The sequence below is a fragment of the Antechinus flavipes genome, chromosome 4, assembly GCF_016432865.1.
Source record: "Antechinus flavipes isolate AdamAnt ecotype Samford, QLD, Australia chromosome 4, AdamAnt_v2, whole genome shotgun sequence".
NCBI classification, from domain to species: Eukaryota; Metazoa; Chordata; class Mammalia; order Dasyuromorphia; family Dasyuridae; genus Antechinus; species Antechinus flavipes.
In genome coordinates, this window is record NC_067401.1 from 129,211,568 (window position 1) to 129,236,549 (window position 24,982).

General features: G+C 42.2%; 1 protein-coding gene across 1 annotated transcript in view; it reads right to left on the reverse strand.

The window, feature by feature from the left end:
* The window catches only part of ABCC3 (ATP binding cassette subfamily C member 3), a 71,527-nt gene that overhangs the window by 19,953 nt on the left and 26,592 nt on the right, over window positions 1-24,982 (reverse strand). The window contains 18 exon segments of the mRNA XM_051994293.1: window positions 2,300-2,489; window positions 3,373-3,540; window positions 7,277-7,453; window positions 7,648-7,774; window positions 8,037-8,103; window positions 9,275-9,362; window positions 9,687-9,833; window positions 12,024-12,227; window positions 12,679-12,771; window positions 14,738-14,899; window positions 15,107-15,284; window positions 16,040-16,267; window positions 18,334-18,465; window positions 19,245-19,306; window positions 19,581-19,709; window positions 20,068-20,205; window positions 20,715-20,840; window positions 21,464-21,640. Of these exon segments, the coding sequence (XP_051850253.1) occupies window positions 2,300-2,489; window positions 3,373-3,540; window positions 7,277-7,453; window positions 7,648-7,774; window positions 8,037-8,103; window positions 9,275-9,362; window positions 9,687-9,833; window positions 12,024-12,227; window positions 12,679-12,771; window positions 14,738-14,899; window positions 15,107-15,284; window positions 16,040-16,267; window positions 18,334-18,465; window positions 19,245-19,306; window positions 19,581-19,709; window positions 20,068-20,205; window positions 20,715-20,840; window positions 21,464-21,640 (2,593 nt within the window).

The following is a 24,982-nucleotide window of genomic DNA, read 5'->3' on the forward strand; positions in this document are numbered from 1 at the left end:
AGAGAAGTCAAATGACTTATCATTAGCTGTTGGTTCCTTCCTCTCTATCTTCCTCTACTCTGTGTTTATCTTCTACATGCACATCTGTGTATATGCCGATTCCCCCATTAAAACATAAGCTCCTTGAAGGCAAGGATTGCTTATGCCTTTTTTTTAAAAGTGGATTTCCAAAACTTAGCACTGAATATTGCATACAGTGAAACTTCAATAAATGCTTGATTACTTAAGGTCATACAGACAATGTGTTAAAAGTAGGATGTGAATTCTTCTGACTACAAAGCATTACTTTTTCCCACCATGCCAGGCTGTCTTTAGAATAAAGAGGAGACAAAGAAAGTTGACACAGTAGAATGGACAGGTATATCTCTTCATAAATAGAAAGGTTTCCTCTGAATGAATGACTTTGATAATGGGGGTGCAGAAGAATGGGTAAGCTAAATGAGCTTTCTGGCAAGCAAGGAAGATTTTTTTCTATTTGTAAGCTAAAATTAGCCCTCTTTTAGAGCTATCACCTCTCAGATAAGGAAGTTGAAGCTAATGATATGTATTTTGGGGGATGGGGGATGTGGTGGTGGAAGTAAGATAGAGAGAGAAAGAGAAATAAGGAAGTTGAAACCTAATAAAACCTATTTTGGGAGATGAGGTGTGGTGAAAGCAAAAGAGAGAGAGAGAGAGAGAGAGAATGAGAATATATGCTGGGAAGAAAGAGGTCTTAGTTTTCTCCCTGAGACTAAACTAACATCTTTATATTTCTCCTCTTCATCATTGTCAATTTTCTTTCTTTCTTTTTTTTTTTTAAAAGGCTTATTGCCTCTACTGCCCTCATCTTCTTCACTCTACAGTTTGGTTTCTGACTCCCTCCCCCCCTTTCCACTTGTATTAGTACTCTCCTCCCTCCCAAATTAGCTTGCATTTCATTACTTTGTGTTTATTATCTCAGTATTCATTCTTTATCGACTTAAATAAGAACTTCTTGTTTCCTCCATTAAAATGCAAACTCTTTGTATATAGAAATTATTTCACTCATGGTAGTTACATTCTTAGGGCTAAGTCCAATGCCTGGCATAGAGTAGGTAGTTTAGTAAATTACATTCTGAAACTGCTGTCACCAAAGTCCTCCGAGATCTACTACTCAGTAAGTAAAGACATAGAAGGATGAGATTTAGAGCTGGGACTTTAGAGGAGATAATATCCCCAATAGAAAGAAAAGAATAAGGCTAGATTTGGAGCTTTGAGAGATGCCTTTATTTAGTGGAATAGGAGAAAGAATAGTAAGAGAGGCTGGTCTGAAGAGGGTGGTCCATGAGTGCTGTCCAGCAACACATATACACTGAATGCTTTGCAAAAGGACTCTAGAACTGGTCCAAATCCCATCACTTAGCAATGCCTGGCCTATAGTAATTGCTTGTGGATTGGCTGGTGATGAACTTGAATAAGTTAATTACAGATTAAATGACTTGAATAAGATCAATCAGGCAATGGATGGAGGAAGTATATTTTCCTTCAGTTTTCAGAAGAATCTAACCTATCAACCACTTTCTTCTTCTTGAATGCTCCTCCTTCTTTGACCTCTGTGACACTATACTCATCAGAGTGTATGTATACTGAAAAGGGGGAAGGGGGAGAGATGGAGATAGAAAGAGAGAGACAAAAAGAGACATAGTCACAGACATAGAGAGGGAGGGAGAGAGAGAGACACAGACAGAAATAGAGACAGAGGCACACACAGACAGAGAAAGAGACAGAGACATACACAGAAAGAGGTGTCTGGCAGGAGGTTCAGTGTATGTGCTATGGAGTTGATATTATACTCTGTGATTCTCCACTGAATTCTCTGCATCTTTTTAGAGTCTTTTTCTTTTTTTAAATGTAGACATTTCCCAAGTGATCAGCTCTTTTCTCCTTTTTCTCTATATACTCTCTTGAGGATCTTATCTATTTCCAAGGCTTCAACTCTTATCTCTATATGAATGACTCCAAAACTTGTATCTCTAACCCAAACCTCTATTTGGAGTCAGACCCAAATTTCCAACAATCTCCTAAATTTCTGACGTAGATTTCCCATGAACAGTTCAAAATCAGAATGTCCAAAATGACACACACTCTTAATAAACTGAGCTAAGTTGTTATAATACACAAAAGGGTGGAGAGAGAGACATGTTTTCCTGGAGGATTGGAGAAACAAATGGAGAGATGAAGGAGATAAGAGACAACAATGAGGAGCAATGGGATAGGAGTCCATATGAGAAAAGGGAAGGGGAAATTTGGAAACAAAGAGCAGTGGCATATAGGTGGATACCAGTGATACTGTCCTCTTCTTGAAAGTTCTCATCATCAGGAACGTAGTTACGAAGAAATTCAGCAAAAGCACCCTCTTGCTGAAGCAAGGCAGAGAAGGAGCCAGATTCGGACACTTGTCCCTCGCCCAACACAATGATGAGGTCTGCCTGGGACAGGAAGCTCACACCATGTGTTACCAGGACTCTTGTCTGGAAGAAAGATGAGACATTATACATTTTCTACCATACTAACATTATTATTGTCATTTACTATTTTATTAAATATTATTATTATTATTAATGGTAGTAATAGCAGTAAACATACAAATGGATGGATGCTGCCGATAATTTCAATTCTAGAAAAAGTTTCCTAATAATTAGGATTGCCTATAAGTGGAATAGGGCAACTAAGTGAATAGAATGCTGGATCTGGAGTCAGTAAGACTCATATTCATGAATTCAAATCTGACCTCAGACACTTACTAGCTGTGATACCCTGGGCAAGTTGTTTGCCTCAGTTTTCTCATCTGCAAAATGAGCTAAAGAAGAAAATGCCAAACCCAGTATCTTTGCCAAGAAAATCCCAAAATGGGATCACGCAGAGTCAGAAACGACTGAAAATGTTTGAACAGTAACATGGTCTGTATTGAGATGTAATGGGTTCTATATTATTAGAGGTCTTCAAGTAATGGTCAGGTTGGAGTGGAAGTCTCTGAGATCCCTTCTAAATGTAAGAGTCTATTTGGGGGGCAGCTAGATAATACAGTGGATGGAGTACCAATCTTGGAGTCAGAAGGACCTGAGTTCAAATCCAGCCTCAGACACATAACACTTGGCACTTACTAGTTGTGTGACCCTGGGCAAATCATTTAACCTTCACACACACACACACACACACACACACACACACACACACAAAGAAAGTTTATAATCTGTAAACACAAAGCACCCTAATGAATCTCCATAGGTGCAATTTTGGAGCAAATATGAAAGATGAAATGGAAACACATTTTACCTGTATGCATTTGGATTATCAGGGGCCCTAATAAACAGAGTTCTTAAGTGGATCTTCTTCATCCCCCCCAGGTCTTACCTTGCCTCTTAATACTCCATCTGGCCCAATGACATGATCAAAGATGTGCTTGGCTACATGGGAGTCCACAGCAGAGAGTGGGTCATCCAGGAGGAAGATATCAGCATCACTGTAGACAGCTCGGGCCAGGCTGACTCGCTGCCGCTGACCCCCAGACAAGTTAATACCCTAGAAGGAAGATAATAATAACAGTAATGAGCATTATGTAACTTCTGAGGTTTTCAAAGTGTTTAACAAATATCTCATTTGATCCTCAAAAGAACCTTGGGGGGGGAGAGGGAGAAGATATAATACCTACTACATGCTAAGCACTATTCCAAGTTCTTTTTATAATTATTATTTTATTTGATTCTGACAAAAATCTGGCATGGAGATAATATTATTATTATCTCTACTAATGCTAAAGAAACTGAGGCAGAGATTAAGTGACATGCCCTGGGTCATATAGTTATTACATGCTTGAGGGCTGGATTTACACTCAGATTTCCCTGATTCCAAGTCTAGAACTCTACACGGTATCACCAGCTGCCCCAAAATGGATAAACTCCTAAGTAATGAGTTAGTATCCAATATGTTTGTGTCTATGTGGGGATAGGAGGGAAGATTAAAGAGATTCTGCTATCCTTTTTGTAGTGGAAGTGGGAAATGGGGACACGAAAGTGACCTACTCACAGTCACACAGAGACAACCCGGTCAGAAAAGGGGCTTCTCTGCCTTCAGGCTGTGCTGTATTCAAAGGATCTGAACATTCTAACTAGTGGATAGAGAATTGGACTTGATATCAGGAACAAAGACCTGGATTCCAGGACCATCTCAGATATTTACCAGCTGGTGGCCAAGTCACTTACTTATTCTCTCCAGGTCTCAGTTTCTTCATTAGTTAAATAATGGGGTTGTACTCCATGGTTTGTAAGAGTTCTTCCAGCTCTATGTCTATGAGACCAGGCTGACCCAACTAGCCTCAGTTCTTTTTCCTCATATTCTTAGAGGTGGGACAGGTAATAACTTGCATGCTCTTTCTTTAGTCCCACTGTTCCTACCCCTCAGACTCCCCCAAAGCCAGGATAGAAAACAGATCTTTTATGTCTTGGGAGCCAGAAGCCCCTAATGAGGTTCTATTACCATCAAAGCCCTGCAATCCATTATCCCTTTGACATCCTGGCCAAGGGTCATGGGGAAGTTCAATAGGAATGGAGGGGCTGGGTCCAGGTCACAGATCAGGAAGCTGTGTCTGTATTTCCTCCAGCACCCTTCCTGTTTTCAGGGAAAGAAGCCCAACTCCCAATCACCCTATTCCTTATCCACCTCTCAGCCCCAGGGGTGATAGGGCCTGATTATGGGAATCCCTGAGAAATCCAGAAAACCCAACCCCATTTGGAGGGATGGGCAGCAGGAAAAGAAACCATCTGTTCCAGAGATCTTTGATTCAGAGAAAGGATGTGGATCTTCAGTTCCTTAGAAGGTATGTCCTGGGGGCCTGAACACATTAGGAGGCTGGGTGTGTTTTGAATGAATAAAGGGAGTGTCTTTGTATTTAATGATGTCATATAATTGATGTCCTAAATATCCGTAGTCAAAAGGATTTAAGAGGAATATTGAGTAGAGGGGCTAAGGTCCTGAGAATCAAGTCATTGGCCCAAGATCAACTGGTCAGGTCTTCCCAATAGGTAGTTTTCTCTTAGCATTATTATACCCATTAGCTCAAGTGACATCTCATATAGGATGCCCTTCTTGGTCCCCTAGATGTAGAGAATAAAATAGCACAGTAGATGAAGCACTAGCCTGCAATCCAAGAGACCAAGACTTGCAAAAAGTATTTGTAAAATTTTTAATATTTGTAAAAAATATAAAAAGCACAGTGTTTGGCACATGATAACTTCTTTAAAATGCTTGTTTCTCTCCCACCTTTCTTTCCTTCCTTTCTTCCTTTTTTTCTTGCTCCTTCCTTTCTTTCTATCTTTCTCCTTTCTTTCCTTTCTCCTTCCTTTCCTTCCTTTAAAAAAATTCAATAATATTTTATTTTTCCAATTATGTAAAAATAGTTTTCAACATTCATTTTTGTAATATTTTGAGTTCCAAATTTTTTTCTCCCTTCTTCCTTTACCTCCCTCCACCCCAAGACAGCAAGCAATCTAATACTCTTTCCTTCTTTCCTTCCTTTCCTCCACCCTTCACTTTAAACTACTCCCTACAAAATTATTACCTACAAATAACATTGTAATTTAGCTTATATTAAGTGTCCCAGTAGTCTTAATTTAGATTCAGCTATTAAAACTTGGGGGACACAATGAATCTACTTATATGTGTAAATGTTCTTTTCCCTTACAGAATGTTACATTCTTGGATAGCAGAAACTGTTTATTTTTCATCTTTAAGGACTCATATTCAGAATCTGGCACCCAGTATATGCTTAATAAATGCTTGTTAATTATTTGTGATTTTTGTTGTTATTGTTATGACGATAGTCATGGTGATCATATTATGATACTAAATTTCCGTTACTTAATAAAATATGTTGTTACAATATCAAATCGGCACTATTTAATATAACTAATGTTGTTATAGTAACAACTGTGCAGTCTTGCTACTGACACTGATAACTGACTGTAGTTTTGAACAAATCATTTACCTTCTCATAGATCTACGAAATTCTCTAAGATAAAAAGTTTCAGAAAAAATACTAATCTGCACTAGTGGGAGAGTTTCCTCTTCTGGGAGTTCCTAGTGTCAGTAAAATCCCAAGTTTACTCCCTATCTCTAATATACTAATAACCGACATTTAGAAAACATTTTAGGTTTTTCAGAGTATCTTACTCACATTGACTTACTTAATTTTCACAACAATCCTATTAGATAGATAGATAGATAATCTGCTTTTTCTCCATTTTATGATGAGGTTGAGTCACAGAGAGACTAAATGATCTGCCCAGAGAAGATTGTTGGGTTTTCACCTTGAGCATTTACATCATGAATACCAGCAAATGCTACAAATCAAGTTTGGTCAAACCTATTGTTTTGTTGATTGTCTAAACTTAGGAAAGTGATGGAGAAAATGTTAATGATGCAAGTTACACTTATGTCTAGCATATATTTTCCCTTGAAGATCTGGTTGTTAAATATTTACCAGCACACTTCTGGCAATTAGATATTCTGAGGGACTTGAAGCCAAGGGTTCTCCTGATTCCTAATACATGGTTCCTTCCACTTGATCACATGACTTCTCATATCTTTTCTGATCATTGTATAGACTAAAGGAATAAAGTGGGAAAATAGAAAGGGTGATAGAATTGGATTGAGGGGTTCTAGATCGTGAATCATGCCATTAACACACAGCTGAGTTGGGGCACAGCTGAGTGAGCGCAGGGCAAGTCATTTCATATCTCTGAGCCGCTCTCCATCTGTAAAAGGAGGAGAAGGGGACTTGCACTGACTACCTCATGGGTAGTGGTGAGGATAGCACTTTAGAAGCTCCAAGGAATTCCAAAATGGTGAACTAGTAACATGAGCACTGAAGGCTCAGAATGGTATTGGGGGAAATTTAGGTCAAGTTTCCTATCTTTGTAAGAGGTTGAGGTGAGGGATCAGTAAGAGATGTGCATTACTATAATAATGACAAGCATTTATATGTGGTTTTATGCACCTTATCTCATTTGATCCTCACAACAACCCTATGAGACAAAAGTCTTCATTATCCCATTTTATAGATTTAGAAACTGAGACTCAGAAATTAAGTACTTTGCCCAAGGCCATAAAGCTATTAAAAGACTGAGGCAAGACTCCAACAGTGATTTTTTTTTTTTCACAAAGCCATACTGCTGGAAGTAGAGGACAGGGCTGAGTACATGTATCTGGATAGAGAGAATCTTCCCCCTGTCTGGGGAGGAGAGCAAGAAATATGTCCCACCTTCTCCCCAATCTCAGTCTGATCTCCTCCAGGCAGTACATCCAGGTCAGTGAGCAGAGCACAGGCTTCGAGGATGCCTTGGTATCGCTTCTGGTCCAACGGCTGGCCGAAGAGGATGTTGTTTTGGAGTGTGGCATTCTGAATCCATGCCTGCTGGGGCACATAGGCCACGGAGCCCTGGCCATGGCATTCAGGGTCACCACGGGAACATGGGAGACAAAACCCAGCCATGGCTTGCTCACCATCCTCCTCATCCTGAAGAGGTGAACTCATCTCCAAACCTCTTCTCCCATGGAACCACAGTTACCCTACCTTTATCCCCCCTCCCTCCCTTGTCTCAGCTCCAATCATCCCAGGTCCATCTTACTAACCTTTACAGCCACTTTGCCCTCCAATTTCTCCATCTCCCCCAGTAGGGCAGATATAAGGGAGGACTTCCCACAGCCCACCGGCCCCACTACGGCCACCAAGGATCCTTTTGGCACTTGGAGATTCAGGCTAGTTGGAAGGAAGGAGAACCAAGAACCCAGAGTGAGCTAGGATGTGTAAAGAATCCAATTCTCATTTTCAAATTCCTCACCCTGGAAATTCAACACTTCCCCCGATTCTAGACATCCTCTATGTATGTCAGAAATCAAATTGTAATCAGGTCAACCTATCCTGGAATTAAACACCAAAGTTTCTGTCTGGAGTTACTCTCTTTGTCAAAAAGATGGAGAAAGAGGGGTTGAAATTGCTGAGGGGGAGCACAATTTTTTACCTGTGCAGAGCTGGGGGGAGGTCCTGAGCCCAGGTAAAGCTGCCATTTTCTATGGTGATGGCATGGCCTGTAGTGATAAAAGTATTTGCCAAAGTGAGAGAGGGCATGGACTGAGGGGGAAGGTATAGGACTATGGAGATAGGGTGATGGGAAAGGCAAAGGAGCCCTGCAGAGATGGTTAAGGGAGGGAAGGAATAAGGACATTTAAGAAGATACAGAGACCAAACCTATAGGGATGACATATGGGGGAAATGAGGAGGAAAGCAGGAAGTGGGAGAGGATTAAGTGTGGACAAGATTAGAAAGAGCAAAGAATTCTGGGAGGGGATAAAAGGAGCTCGGAATGAGAGAGGTTGGTGGGAGTAAGGGCAGACAGAAAGCCTGATGGATTAAAATAAAAAAAGTAATAGGGAGTCATGGAGGTGGAAGGAAGAGGGGATTAGGGAGCCTTGCGGAGGATACAAAGAGCAGTGAGGTACCCTGGAATGCTCAAAGCATTTTGTTCATATGTGGGGGAGTGTGGGGGTGTGTGTGAGGATTCCTTAGGGGATTAAGGATGGGCAAGGTATTATAGGAATAATATAATGCTGGGAAGAATTAATGCAGACTCAGGCAATAGTACAGAATAATAAGGGTGGAGGTCCATGGGAGTCTTGGAGGAAAAAGATGAAGGGAAGCATAAGAACAAAAATAGGCAGGGATGTAGGCAGAAGCCATATATGTGGAATGAAGGGGAAAGAAGTGCTGGGATGCCAGAGACTCTTCAGGGCATAAGAGGGGGTGGGGACCTGGGGAACATCAAGGAAATGTAAGAAGTAATGAAGAAGACAGGAAGTCCTCAGGGTATTAAGAATGGGCCAGTAACTATAGGGAGAACAGAATTCTAAAGAGGGGTTAAGGATACTCAGAGACTAATTGGGCATGATGTGCCAGCAAGCAGAAAGCCAACAAATGTGATAAGGGCAGGGAACAGGGGTAAAGGAGAGAAATGGGGATTTGGAAGATGTGGGGTAAAGAGAGCAGGAAGGAAAGGGAGATAAAAACAGGGGAAGGGGGCAGGGTGGGCAGGAAGACTTGGGAATGCCAAAGCAGAAGGAAAAAGAGGAAGAGGAGGAGCCAATTGGGGAAAAAAGGGAACTGCAGATTAAGGCATTTTTCTGGAGAAAGGAGAAGCCTGAGCAGGAAAATGTGCCAAATGGAGGAGAGGAAAGGAATGAGCAGGGAAAAGAATCTATGAACCTGGAGAAATGGTCTTTGTTTCCACACACTGGGGGTCGAGTTCTTCATGATTCAAAAAATTCTGGATCCGTTTCAAAGAAACACTGGTCTAAGGAGATGAAGGGTACATTAAGATGTCTGTAAAAGTCATTGTCTCCTTTGCCCCTTCTCCAGCCAGGAAGGAAGCACAGAGTCCACAACTCTGGTATATGCCCTCTTCACCTCTCCTGCACTGTGATTACACTAGAACACCTTCCTCTCACTCACTTTGGGGCCAGCCCAAGCACTCGGGAAGCTCTGCAGGTAACCCCCTTCAGGATTCCAGTCACCAGAGGTTTGCTCATCTACCATGAATACCCATGAGACTGACCCCCAAGTAACATCCCCTTATCCTGATCCTGAGTGACTTTCCTAGCGCACCCGAGTTTGTTACCTGAGCCAAGTTACTGATGACTTGGGGCAGCACATTGAGAGGAAATCTCAGGATGTTAAACAGCGACAAAGACACAAAGGCTTTCTCTGCATCCAGGACATTCTTCTCATCCACTGACACGTAGACTGCAAAGGTAGTCAATGATACCTAGGATAAAGACTAGCTTTCAGGTACAAGGAGAAGGGTATGGGAAATCCCTGAGGAACACTCACAAACTTTAGAGGTTAAGGGGTGTGTGTGTGTGTGTGTGTGTGTGTGTGTGTGTGTGTAAAAGTGGAAAGGTCAAAGGATAGTCTGGGGAAATGGTACATCAGGCCCCCATTAGGAATGTTGTTTGTTCTAGAAGAGTACTGTGAGCTGATACCATGACATGCAAGTAAATTGGATTTAAATGAGAGAGGACTGTGCAAAATCACCAGCCTCATTTTCTCCCCTGGAGCCATCCAGGTCCAGTGGCAAGTTAGAGATTAGGGAAAGAAAAGCCCAAAGAAGGACCAGGAGGTAGCAGATGTTCCAACTAGAAAACTGATTTAGGCTCCATGTCCTGAAGGAGGTGGGTGTAAAGTCAAATTTGGAAGAAGGAGAAGTGAGAATAAGTCTTGAGGTGTCCAGAATATCATGAACAGGAATGCAAATCTTTTGAGATGATTTCATGTTTTGGAATTGACATTCTTCAAAACAATAATTGTGTTTAATGTGGTCATTGGTTCTAGACTGATGGAAATATGCAATGTGAATTCTAATATGGCAACCACTTGGGGGAATTCTTTATCTAATCTAATTAATTCTTAATCGCACCTAGTTTTAGTTAGTGCTCGATAAATGTTGATTAATGTCAGAGCCATAACAGAGACTTTGTTCCAGTAACTAACATTGAGGAGGCCTCCTGATGATGGGATGAGATTTTTCTGCAGAATAGTTTCTATACTTCTAAGTGCTTCAAAATCATTGTTGAGAAGATGATAAGAGGGAGATGAAGAGTTAAGTACCAGGGGAGGTTGAAGAAGCTTGGTCAAAGGTCAGAGGAGGTCCTAGTTAGGAGACAAATCCCCCTTCTTCCTGCCATAAGTAATAAAGGATACTTATTAGTATGTGCTAAGTACAGTGCTAAAGATATCAAGAAAGGCAAAACCAGCATCTTCTCTCAATGAACTCATCTAGTGGGGGAGATAAGTAACATGTATTAGCAAGTTACATAGGGGATAAATGGGAAATAATCAAAAGAGAAGGCACTAGAATTAAGAGGAATTGAGAAAGGCATCCTGTAGAAGGTGGGATTTTCATTGGGACTTGAAGGAAGCCAAGGAAACCAGGAGACATGAGGAGGGAGAGCATTCCAGTCATGCGAGATGATGAAAATTTCCAGATCCAAAACATGGAACTATAAGGAAATCAGTGTCTTTAGATCAGAGTATGGGAAGGGGTTGGAGACATGTAAAGGGTATGAAGACTGGAAAAGTGTGAGGGGAAGCTAGATTGTGAAGGGCTTTGAACACCAGAAGGTTTTGTATTTGATCATGGAGATGACAGGAAGCCATTGGAGTTTATTGAGTTGAATGGGGTGGGGTGATATGGTTGGACCCTCATATAATGGCATTGTCTGTCTCTTCCAAGCTCTACCTGCACCATATCTCCCATATCTCTGTTAAATAGAGTTTGACTCAAATATCAAGATTTCCAATTACAGCTGTAATAAAAACCATAGGCTCATGGTCAAAAGGAATTTTCAGACATGTAGTCAAATCACTCATTTTATAGATGGGGAAACTGAGGCCCAGTGAGATTAAGGGATGGTGCAGATGGTAAATAACAGAAGGAGACTTTGAATTCCAATCCTCTGAATCCAAGGCCAAATCTCCCTAAATATTTGAAGGCTGGGGACACTTAGTCAGAATTGAATACCATTCAAGAGACTAGGCAAGAGAGGAACAATCAGATAAAGACAGATAAGATAGAATCAAGAAAATCCAGCCAGACAGAAAGGATCAGTTATGAGAGCCAGTTGGTTCAATGGATAGAGCTCTGGGCCTGGAGTCAGGAAAACCTAAATTCAAATCCAGCCTCAGACACTTATTAACTATGTGACTTTACCCAATTCACTGAACCCCTGTTTGCCTCAACTTCCTTCCAGATTGTACCTACCCACCTCTTCCACTTTCTCTAACTCTTTCCTGAGTCATTCTTCAAGAGAAAAAAAGCAGAAATAGAGCCAGAGGCTCAACTAGATGCTTGTGTGAAAGGCTTCTAACTTCTGAGAGACTTGCCATTTTAGTCTCAAGGTTTGAGGCAACTACTTCCACCTCCCTTGTCTCATCCTCCTCCCCACGCCCATCATACCAGGAAAGGGGCACTGAACCAGGTGAAGGTAGACACAGCGTTGAGGAAGGCTGCCTTGCGTAGCACTTGGAGCTCTCCTTGGCGTATTTTTTCTACCATCTGGGAGAAGCTGGGTTCCCAAGCATAAAGTTTCAGAACCTTGATTCCACTCAGGATCTCATTCATTAGCTTGATTCGGGAGTCCTTGTACCCCATCTGTTCCACCTAAGTGTGTTTTAGGGGAAAGGGCACATTCATTCATTCAGTTTATTTAACAAGCAGAAACAGTGCCAGGACTGGAGATATGAAGCAAACCATGAAAACACTGTCTGTCCTTATTGAGTCACATTCTGCAAAATGTATACAGATAAATGGATAGAAAATATATACACTGTGTTCTTGGGGGTGGGGAGGGAGGGATGTTACTTCTCTTTCTATGATTCTAGCTAACAAGAAAGGAACCATCTCAACCCCGCCCACCCCACACATGACTAACCCTTATTTGACTCTGAGACCTGAAACCTTTTTCTTCTGGAAGGGGAATTTTGATGAGGCAATCGAAGGACTTGGAGTGCTTTCAGCTGGGACTGAATAAAGCTTCTTTCCCAAGTCAGTGGCAGTCTCAGATTCCCATTTCCCTCTTCCCACAACCCTGGGGATGGAGCTTGGCACTCACCTGGAATGCCCGAGTCTTCATAGCAATGGCCCCATTTAGAGGGATCAACAAAATCATCAGAGCAACACCAGCCATGACAGAGGGACCTAGGTTCTGAGGCAGAGAGGAAGGCCAATGAGAGATAGAAGCAGCAGTTTAAGAGGCATAGGGGAAATGGCCATGGATTCAAAACCAGAGCACCTCAGTTTAAGTCTTGGAGACCTATTATTCATTCCCTATGTGACTCTGGCCCTCAATTTCCTCATCTATTAAATGAGAGGGAGTATCCAAGACTCTAAGGCAGTGGTCCTCAAAGTGTAGTCCAGAGAATTGTTGGGGTTTCTGAAACCCTTTCAGAGGGTCTACAAATTCAAAATTATTTTTTATTTCTAATATAGTAAATAGCTATAAATATAACCCATGTGAACAAAAACTCTTTGAACAGATCCTGGATAGTTTTTTGAAAACATGAAGATAGTGAGAACAAAAGTTTGAGAACCACTTCTCTAAGACCTCATCTAGCACTAAAGCTGTGACTATATGAATAACAATGATAGCTAAAATTTATATAGCACCTACTATGTGCCAAGTGCTTTAAAATTATTATCTCATTTGATTCTGATAAAAACCCTGGAAGCTAGGTGCTATTATCATTTGTATTTTGTTTTGTTTTGTTGTTATTTGAGTAATTTTAGTTGTATCTAATTCTTCATCATCTCCTTTGGGGTTTTCTTGGTAAAGATTCTATATGGTTTGCCATTTCCTTCTTCAGCTCATTTTACAGATGAGGAAACTGAGGTAAACTGGATTAAGTGACTTGCCCAGAATCTGCTAGTAAGTGTCTGAAGACTGATTTGAACTCAGGAAGATGAGTCTTTCAGATTCCAGACCAGAGCTTTGTCCGGTGTGCCACCTAGCTGTCTCCATATAAATCCTAGTATTATTGTTTAAGACAGCCAACCAGAAAGAAACAGAAAGTCAGATGCGGCCTGACAGAAAGGACCAGGCAGAGTCAGATAAAGACAGACCAGAGAGGACAGGATAAAGAGAGACAAACAAACAGGTAATCAGAAAAGACCAAGTACTCAAGGAGGACCAAGCAGGGAGCAGAGAGATTCAAATCATGCCAGAGTGAGTCACTCAGCTGAAAGTAACACAGCTAGACAAAGTGAAACAGGGAAAATACAAACACACAGGGAGAGACAGAGATAGAGTCAGAGAAAGAGACAGAAACAGTGACAGACAGACAAATACAGAAAGAAAAGGGACAGAGACAGAGTGACAGATGGAGATACACAGAGAGACAATGACACAGCAAGACAGAAATAGAATCAGAGACAGAGACAGACAAAACAGAGACAGAGAGTCAAAAACAGAAACAGAGATAGACAGAAACAGTGACAGAGAGACAAATAGAAAGAAACAGAGAGATAAAAACAGAGACAGAGAGACAAATACAGAAAAAAAACAGAGAGACAGAGACAGAGACCAAGCAACAGACGAAGACGCACAGAGAGACAATGATGCAGAGAGACAGAAACAGAATCAGAGACAGAGACAAAAACAGAGACAGATAGAGAGACAAAGACAGAGACAGAGACAGTTGGAGACAGAGATGACAGAAACAAAGCTAGAGATAGAGCTAGAAAGACAGATGGAAACACATGGAGAGAGACAATGACACGGAGAGAGACAGAGACAGAGTCGGAGAGACAGAGACAGTTGGAGACAGATACAGAGAGCTAGACACACCTCTACACCAATTCCAGGGTCCCCTTCCTCAACTCAGGGACCAGCTGCTGACTGATTCCCATTCCCCTCCATCCTGATCATCCCCGTTCTATAATAAAGTGACCTAGAAGGAGGGAAGAAGTCATATAATAGGACTGAGATGGGAGTGCAGAGCTATAGAGGTTTAGAAGATTCAGGTTCGTTCTAATTTTTCTCTTTGCCCACAATGTCAGAGATAAAGTTGGTTTCCTTCCCATTACGGTAGTGAGTCACACCAGTGAAAAGGTCAGGATGAGGGGGTGGAGGAGAATCTAAAGGGGGTTTGGGGATTGGGACAGGGCTGAGTCACCTGCCACAAGAAGTAGATGGCCAGCATGATCTGCAGGGGTGCTGACCACAGCATGTTGAGGAAGGTGACCAAGTCTGTGAATCGCTGGGCATCTACAGACATCAAGTTGACAATTTCCCCCACAGTGGAAGAACGCTTGGCTGAGTTGGTGATGACCAAAGCCTAGAAACAGATAGAGCAAAGCCAGGGAATGGGGGGGACCCAGGGCCAGTGCTGGGGATAAGCAATGACCCCTGAACACATTGTTAACTTAAAGCCTCCCAGATCTGGTGTTTTACTACTTAGTGCCTCTGCTTAGATTTAGGTCCTGATGGAGGATGAGGAGCCCTTCATCCTACCCAGTCCCTCCTCCCCCTTCTTCCAGCTGACCTTCCGGTAGATGATGCCGGTGATCCCAGTGCGAAGCCGTATGCCAGTCACAAAGACATACTGGAAATGTTGGTGCAGGATCAGAGTCTGTATAACTGAGCAACCAAACATCAGCCCAGCTACCAAGAAACCCCACCAACCTGGGGCTGCAGGGTTTGAAATGAACCTGATCAGTAAGCTGCAAGAAGATTGGGAAAGAATATTATCAGGGTAAATGAAGACTATGAGCTAATGCTAGTGGTTCAGCTATGGAAAACTCCCTTGAACACACACCTAAAATTCAGTTCTCAACAAACATCCTTTTGTGCCTTCTCCATTGGGGCAGCTGTGTGGGTCAGTGGATAGACCGCTGGCCCTGGAGTCAAAGCTGACTTCAGTCATTTACTGGCTGTGTGATCTAGTCATTTGCCTCAGTTTTCTCATCTATAAAATGACCTGGAGAAGAAAATGACAAACTATTCCTGTGTCTTTGGCTAGAAAACCCCAATGGGGGTCATGAAGAGTCAGACCTGACTAAACAAACACTAAAACTCTGATTCTCCAACCAACTCATTTTACAGAGGAGGAAAATTATGTCAGAAGTGACTTTCTCAAGATCACACAGCAAATTAGGAGAGCCAGCACCTCAACTCTTCCAATTTAATGCTTTTCCCTCTATATTGCCCTCTAACCAGGACTTAGCTCTATGTATTAGTAGTTAAAGTCCCATTAGATGGTGTAAGTTATAATTTTCCCCATTTTCTAAGTTGAGAGGTAAAAAACATTGTCCACACTCCCATAACTGGCATAATATATATGTCAAAGACAGGATTTTATATGGATCTCCTGATTCTTTCCCCAAAAACATGAAATCACTCCACTCATCCCTATTTATTCCTGCTTCACCGTAAAGTTGCCCAAAGGAACCCACAGCCTGAAGGAATAGAGTCAGACCTGAGTAGCTGGGGGTTGACAAAGGACAGCAAATCTTGGATCAACTTGTAGAAAGAACTGATGAGGAAGTAGGGTCCAAAAGTGAATATCAGGGCCCGAAGAAAGGATGGCTGCTGGTGCTGGGACTGGCCAGATAGGAGAACCTCATCTTCCCTTGCCTCTTCATTGGAGACCCTCCCCTTGGAGATCTTTGCTTTGGTGGTCTTTGTAAATGCTACATTTTTGGGCCTGGATGAGAAGGGAGAAGAGGGTGCAAAAACAATCAGAAAGCTCACATGGAAGGGTTGAATAGTGTGTGGTTTAGTTTTTTTTCAAGGGGGGGGTCTTCATTGAGATTGGGGGTTAGAAAGTACTCATTCTCTCAAAATTGAGATTTGAAGCAATCCTATTCAGAGGGGACTTCAACATACAAGAATGAATTGGATTTGGGACCCCAGCTGTAGATGTATTATATCAGGGATAAGGGTTCTATCTCCCCCATACTCTCTTACACCCACTTGCTTTCTTTCCTCTACTCTCAAACTGGGAGATCAAAATTCCAAGTAATTCCTAAAACTCTCTGGGCCTGAGATGGGATGGGATGGAGAAAATTGGAGGAAGAATTAGCTACAGTCCCTTCCTACACACCCAGCTGGGTCTGGGGAGGTTGCTGCACAAGCAAGTAGCACAAATTCTAAATGGTTTCTTAATCACAAGGGAAGATAAGAGGACCTGGTTTCAGCTCATTTGCTGAGACCTCAAAGAGGCAGATTTGCAGCTGGGAAGGGGGAAGTTGTGGGGGGAGGCTGGTATGGGGAGGTGTGCGGGGGAACCAAAGCAGGAAGGGTGACCATTTGTTTGAGGTAGGGGGAGGGGTGCAGGCAGGTTGTAATGTTGGGAAGAATCCGAAACACAGGATCTGGGATTCTGCTGACAGTCTTGTATCTCAAGCCAATCAACAGAAGACAGTTTTGTGTTTAAAGGTTTTAAGCCCCAAGCCTGAGGATGGAGACTTGGAGAAAGAGGAAAAGAGAAGAGAGACAGTTGCACAGAGTGTATGCAATCTTGGGGCTAAAAACAGTCAAAGGAGGAGGAGAAAGTCTAAGAACTCTTACCTCTTTTGCCTGATGAATTGGCCAGAGCAAAAATCTAAGGATCAGACTCCTGAATTCTTTGTTGCCCTTCTAATGGCCATCTTAGCCTAAACCAATAATGCTTAATATGGAATCCACAGATACCCCCTACACACACACAGACACACAGACACACACACACTCCCTCCTTCCCTCCCTCCTTCTCTCTTCTCTCTCTCTCTCTGTATCTATGTCTTTCTTTCTCTCTTCTCTCTCTCTTCCCCAGCTCCCTGCTCTAAGGATTCTATGGATAGATTTCTTGGGATCCATGAACTTGAATGGGAAAAAAACTACGTCTTTATTATTCACAACTCTAACCTAAATGCATTATTTCCTTCAATTGTTTAAAAGCATGATTCTGAGAAGAGGTCTCTAGGTTTTATCAGATTGCTAAAAGGGACTAGGAAAGAAAAAAAGATGAGAGTCTAGAGAGTCATCTTATCTACTCTCCTATACATTCTCCAATGTACAAGAATGAATTGGATTCGGGACCCCAGCTGTAGATAGATTGGGGAGAAGGGTTCCATCTCTACCATATCTTTTCATACCCGCTTGCCTTGTTCCCCCTACACACAAACTGGGAGACCAAAATTCTTAGCAATTCCTAAAACTCTCTAGGTCTGAGATGGGATGGAGAAAGTTGGGGGAAGAATTAGCTATAGTCCCTGTATTTAAGGATTGGAATCAAGGAATTTTAGAGATTAACTTCTCCATTTTACAAATAAGGAAACTGAGGCTCAGAGACAGGACAAATATAGATCAGTGAAGAGAAGGGAACCTTCCTCTCTCCCCTATTCTTGAGACTTAACTTCCTTCCTGAGGGAATTTTTAGAGTCTAGCTTTCCTCCCAGACTAGAGGTCAAAGGAAATGGCCAATGAGGTCACTTAAGACTCCAGTCTCAGGGCAATCAGGGAAAGGGAGGGATTACTCTTAGAGGAGTGGGGTACCTTCTACTCAGGAAGTGACTATCAAGGACAGGTTTAAGAATAGGCATTTCAGAAATACAATATGCCTCCTAAGGAAAGGGATAAGGAAGTAATGGAAGCAGGCTTTAGTATTAAGAAACCAATTAAGTTTCCTGATTGCCCCCCATTTCCTATATTTAGCATTGCTTTATACAAAGTAAGCACTAAATAAATATTTTTTGATTTCAACTCCTCAAGAAGAAAAGGTTTCCTAACTGTTTGAACTGTATTCTCTGTTTTTCCCACTCCTTGAGCAGTCGAGGCACCACAATTCTTGAAGAGTCTTCCTCATTCAGAGACCAAAGATCTTTCTCCTCTAGAGGCCGTCGATACCCAAGGATGGCCATCCTAGAGGGAAAAGGAATAGGGAAAGGGGGACATAGTCATTCACAGGGAGAGACACTAATGCGAATATATCATTGGTTAGTGGTTGTTCCCTAGGACAGTATTTCAGGTTTTAGGGGTCTTAGGACTCTGGAGAAAGGGTTTCACTGTTATCTAAAAACTTGTCATGGGGCCATTAAGGGGGACAGGCTGGTCATCTAGTCCTCAATCCTTTGCTTTGCCCCTTATTTTACCCTATCTCTACTCAACACAAAGAAATCTGGCCAACTTTCAATCTGATTCAAGCTTCAGCTGCACTTCCTTGGTCCCAATATCCAGGTTAGGGGTAATTAGATCATTGAAAGTATGTTGGGTCAGGAACTTAGGCTTCTTCTTCTTTTTTTATGAATTAGAGATAATGAGCTACCAGTGTGAGGATCAAAGGATAATTACCACCTGATGATCTGACTCTGAGTCTCAGTCAAGGATGATGACAAACTGGCCAATTATTGAAAGCCAAAGTACCTCCCCTTACCAGGCTAATTACCCCTCTACGTCCGGTCTGAGTGCACGTCCTACCTCTAGCCAGATTCAGAACTGGCAAATAGCCCTGCAAATTAGGGCTGAAGGTTGGTGGTTAACTCCAATAACAGATAGAGTTCCCTGAGCTGGATTCTAATATTTAGAGTGGGAGAAGATTAAGAACAAATGAATATGGCTTCAAAGCCAAAGAGACCACATCAGTATTTTGGGTCTCCAATTCCCCATCCTCAAGAGATCAATGACAAGAGAAGGCAACTTACTTAGTGAACCACCAGAAGGTCAGACGAGAGAGGAAACCAGCATTGGCTTCTGGGCAAGGGTTCTGCCGGGGTTTGAGAAGGCAGAAATAGAGGTTAGGAGCAATTAGAATTGTGTGGATTGTTTCTTCTCCCTGGTTCTCAAGCAAGAACAACCATCACCACCAACTCTTATGGGCTCTATCCTTTGGGTCATTCAGTGCCTAATGCCCTCCCCCTTCCCTCTAAGAGGTTAGGGATAAGTTCTTTATTCTCCACAACCCTCCACACATATTCTGACCCACTATGGGAGACCTTCACCCCAAACTAGCAAACTCCACTTCCCTCCCAATCACTTACAAAGTCCACATTGACAGTGGGTGAAAAGAAAGGTGGCTTATCCTTGAAACAGGAAAGGATGAGTGAGAAGACAACGAGGGCAAAATATATATAAAATGTAGTAAAACGGAATGTGTCTTTGACTTCACCCTGTGGAGGATAAAAGGTAGGAAGGGAAAAAGTTATGAAGACAAAGGAGATTGTCTATGGGTATCCCTGTGGCTATACTCATTGGAGCCCAGATCTAGACCCTGTCCCAACCTTGCTTTTTCTTTCTAAAGATGGTAATTCCTCCTCTATTTTCTCACTGAATATATGATGATATTCAGTCATTTCTAGTCATGTCTGACTATTGGGATTCCCTTTGGTATTTTCTTGGTAAAGATCCTTCTCCTGCTTATTTTATAGGCAAAGAGAATTAAGTGACTGAGGAGTCACTGTGATGTTACCAACGGGTTCCTCCCCCAGGGAACTCAGACCTGTCCCCTTATACATATATACACCATACCTCTGCCAAGGCAGTGAGGATCTTGGAGCGAAAAGGGATAATGGCACAAACACAAGACAAGAACCAAAAGATGATCAGGATGCCAGACGACCGCACACCCCGCAGCCGTTCATATTGGATCAGCAGGGTGGCCAGGAGCTGAAGGGAGGAGAGTACAGAGTAGAGACATGGACCCTTTGCATGTGGCAATGAAAGCTAACACCTGGCTGCCTGAGGGACATCCCCCATAACCCCTCCAGCCCTTTATTTGGATTATTGGGAAGAGGGGAGGGGGTGGAGCCTCTGGGCTAGATAAATCAATCAACAAGGACAGATTAAACACTCACTATGTATAATGTGTTTTAACGTGTCCACATGTATGTGTGTGATATGTATGTGCACGCACATGTGTGTGTTGTGTAAGTGGGCGCATATACACACACAAATAAAAAAGTTCCTGCCTTCAAGGGGCTTTCGTTCTATGAGGAAAAACAATATGTGGATAACTATCAGTTTTACCATTTGTCCCTCCCCAGAGTTACTCAACCCAGTCTAAGCGTTTCAGTGTCCTTAGTAGCTTGCCATTAGCAGTGTCATTACCACCCCTCCAAGAACACTAGACTTTTCCCCAACTTCCCTCTCCCAAGCCTTCAGTGTCCCACACTAACCATGGTGACCCCCAAGATGAGGGGAGTCACAAAGTAGATGGGGGCTGGGATGGAGCCCCTCACCAGGCCAGAGAAGGAGTAGAAGAGGTCCGCCCATGTCACACACCAGAGCAGGACACCAACTGCCTGCCAAGAGATGAAGGCATTAGGGAAAGGGGAAGGGAGCTGGGGAGACAGAAGTCTTCTTTTGGGATTAAAAGAGTTGAGGGAAGGAAGGCCTTCACAAAGTTCCTCAAACTATGGGCCTGAGCCAGATGCGGCAGCTGCGGACGTTTATCCCCCTCACCCAGGGCTATGAAATTTCTTTATTTAAAGGCCCACAAAACAAAGTTTTTGTTTTTACTATAGTCCGACCCTCCAACTGTCTGAGGGACAGTGAACTGGCCCCCTATTTAAAAAGTTTGAGGACCCCTGATAGATGCTGCTACTGATCCAGAGTCCATTGGCCACAATCAATCAGCAAGTCTGTACCGAGCCTGAGAATTACAGGGCTGAGAAGTTCCAGGCTCAGGATGAGGAACTTGGTTCAGCTTCCTCATACAGGGAGTTTTCCAATTGGTTATGGGCTTTAAAGGCATCTTGCTAATTACCACGAGCCAGGATGGGGAAGCGGGGGAAGAGTGAGGAGACTGGCTTAGCAACTAGGGAAATGAAGGCTAAGAAGAGAATTTCTGTTCCCCTCCAAAAATTGGCAGCCAAACAATGACTGGTCTCTATCATCTTAGCACACTTTAGACGGAAGCACTGACCGTCTTGAGTCTACAGAGTCCAGAAAGAATGATGTAGCCTTCGTTTTGGCGGCGGAGATAGAACAGGTAACAGGGCAGGGAGACCCAGAGGTAGATACAAGGGATCCAAGCAAGCAGTGAGTTCTGGAAGCAGGGGGTAAGGTCTGGATTATCTGTGTGCAACGTCAAGTTTGGGTCCTGGAGAAAGAGAAGAAAATAAGAAAAGTTAGTCCATAAGAAAGAAAGGAAAGGTAGTTATGCTTCTTCTTTTTTTTTTTTTTTTAAAGAAAATGTTCATTCATTCATTTATTCCAAGAAGACTTGGGTCAAATTCTAACAATTGCCAGTAGTATGACCTTAGGCAAGTTATTGAACTTCTCCCTCAGTTTTCTCCCCTATAAAATGAGGGATTGGATTTAATGACTTCTAGAGTTTTCTTCTAGCTCTAAATCTGTGATATCTACACAGTAGCAGTTATTAAGGATCCATTACATTTAAAGAACTGAAGGGTGGATTTTTTTTTCAATCATTCAGTCATTTCAGTCATGCCTTACTATTCTCGGTGACTCCATTTGGGGTTTGCTTGGCAAAGATAGTGGAATGATTTGTCATTTTTTTCTCCTACAGATGAGGAAACTAAAACAACACATCTAGTAAGTGTTTGAACTGGACTTGAGACTTCTTGATTTCAGACTTGGCACTTTATCCACTGAGCCACTTCGCTGCCCCCAAAATGAAGTAATTTTTACCTCCAAAGAATTTGGATTCATTACTGATGGCTTGTATTTATATAGCATTTTAAGGTTTGCAAAGTACCTCATGTGACATCATTTCTTTTGATCTTCACAACAACTCTAGGAGATTATTATTTGTATTTGATGATGAGGAAACCAAGGCAACAGGGTTGACTTACCTAGAGTCTCACAACTAGTAAGTATCTGAGGCAGGATCTGAACTTCAGTTTTTCTGACTTCAAAACAAACATATAAGGGCCTTATAATATCCTATTAGAAGGGAACTTGGAAATCATTGTGCCTCAGTTTACTCATCTGGAAAATGAGTTTAGACTTCATGGCCTGTAAGATCCCTTACCATTTTAAATCCTTGATCCCATGATCTCATAAAGATGGCAAAGAAAAAAAAGAAGAGGAAAAGGGAAAAAAATAATTCAAGAGAAGATGAAAATAAGGGGGAAGATGTCTGGTCAGAAAGAGAAGAGCTCAGATAAGGGAACTTTCCAAAGCAATCTTCACTCCACTTCTAAGTCTTCTTCCTACTGAAACCTTCTAACATTGTTGTGCTTCTATTCATACCTTCTCTACTTAACTCACGCTCCCCAAAGCCTACAAAGTCAAAATAAATGTCTGTTTTGGCATTCAAAGCCTTTCACAATAAGGTTCCAATTTGCTTTTCTATGGCTTTTCACAGTTCAGGAAAACTGGACTGCTCTCTCCAACCTGTTCTCATCTTGCCCTTTAAAGGAGGGTTTGCGTCCATTTGTCTCTGTATACCTAGAGTTTTACAGAATGCCTTGTTCATAGTATGCCCTAAATAAATGTTTATGGAATGCTTTTGCCCTAAGGACCACTGGACCTTGATAGTCTCCTTGCAAATACATGTTCCCTTCCTCTGTAAACTGAGCATGAGGACTCTCTTTACTTTTCCATTTATGTCCTCAGCACTTAGCAGAGTATCTGGCAAACAGTGAGAGCTCGATAAATGCTTTTCCATTCTTCGTGCATTCATTCATACCTACCACATCTCTGAATTCCCTCTGGTGCCTTCATGAACCACACACATGACCGACCTCACCCCTACCCCCACTCCTTACTCCCACGAGGCTTGAGCTGCTGGAGAGTGGAAGGGAGTGGCAAACAAAGGGAAGATTTTCCAGTGGAGAGTCTATATTTCAAGTGAGCTATTTGTTAATGTTCAATGAGTGTGTGAGAGAATTGGAATGTGTTGAGTATACAAATGAGCATGTGAGTGGGAGTGAAAGCTGCCCCTACTTCCTTTTCACTCACTCACTCCCTAACTCTTTCTAAGCCGGTTTCCATCCCCTAGCCCTCGTTGAAACTACTTTCTCTGACTTGATTGATGATTACTTAGTTGTCAGAGTCAATCACCTTTTCTCAGATCTCTCCCTCTGCAATCTGTCTTTAGCATTTGATAATGTGGACTATTCCCTGCCCCTTTCTGACACTCTCTACTTTTTACTTTCAATTGTCCCCCTGTCTCAGGCTCTGTTACTCCTTTTATCATCTCCCCCCAGAGGGAGGTGGGGCTACATAACTTCCGAGGTCCTTCCCAGCCCTCATTCTATCATTCTGTGATGTTATGACAGCCAGATCCCTAGTTCTGACTTCCTGTTCCATATCTAGCTGCATGATGAATATTTCTTTGCAAAATTGAACTTGAAATCAGAAAGCTGGGTTCAAAAACTGGCTTTGCATTGAGCCTCAGTTTCTTTATTTGCAAAATTAAGGGGTTGGTCTAGATAATCTTCAAATTCCCTTCTGACTTCAAATCATTGTGTCTAGTCACAAACTCACCCTGTTAATAACTCAATACATCACAGACAATTAATTTAAGTTCTCACCCAAGGGTAGATATTTCAAAGTTATATTAGCTCTACCTCTCTCAGGCTTCCAATTTAATCAGTCACTAATTCCTATAGATTTTTCCCTCTAATCCATTCCACCTGGAATAGCTATCTAACTAGTCTCCCTGCCTCTTATTTTTCTATCACCCCCTAAGGTGGCCTTGCACAGAACCACTAAATTAATCTTCCTGAAATACCCAACTCCCATTTTTTCCTGTTCAAAAATCTTGGGAGATATTCTGGAACAAATCCTTAACCTGGCATTCAAAGCTTTGCATTAGCTCCTCTGAGAGAAGAACTTGTTTGAGTCTTTGCTTTTATATCCTCTGGACCATAGAAGTTGCTTAATAAATATTTGTCAATTAACTGATGGAGTCCACTGCCTCTGGGCTAAAACCGAGAGTCCTCATTTGACATTTAAAAGTCCTTTACTGTCTGCTTCCAGCTTCTTGTTAAATTTCCTGTCTCTCCTTTTTACATATTCTTTGGTCCAGTCAAGCTGGTTTCCTTGCTGTCCACAGTAGAGAAATATCCACTTCCTGTCCTTGTGTCCCCTGTCTAGAATGCACTCCCTGCTCACCTTTATTTATGCCTTGTAATCCTGAACTCCCTTCAAGCTGTCAATCAAGAGTCAGCCCCTACAAGAGACTCCTCCTGGTTATCAACTTTGCTTTTATTTTAGAACTATTTGATATTTATTGAGCTGTTTACATGTTGGTTCCCCTCCTTCTTCATAAAAATATAAGCTTCCTGGGGACAGGTGTTTTTATCTCCAGTTTTTAACACAGTGTTTGCCACAAAGCAGGCATGTGATAGGGGCAGCTAAAGTGGTACAGTGGATAGAGTGGTGGGCCTGGAGTCAGAAAGACTTGAATTCAAATCTGACCTCAGACACCTACTAGCTGTGTTACTCTGGGCAAGTCACTTAACCACATTTG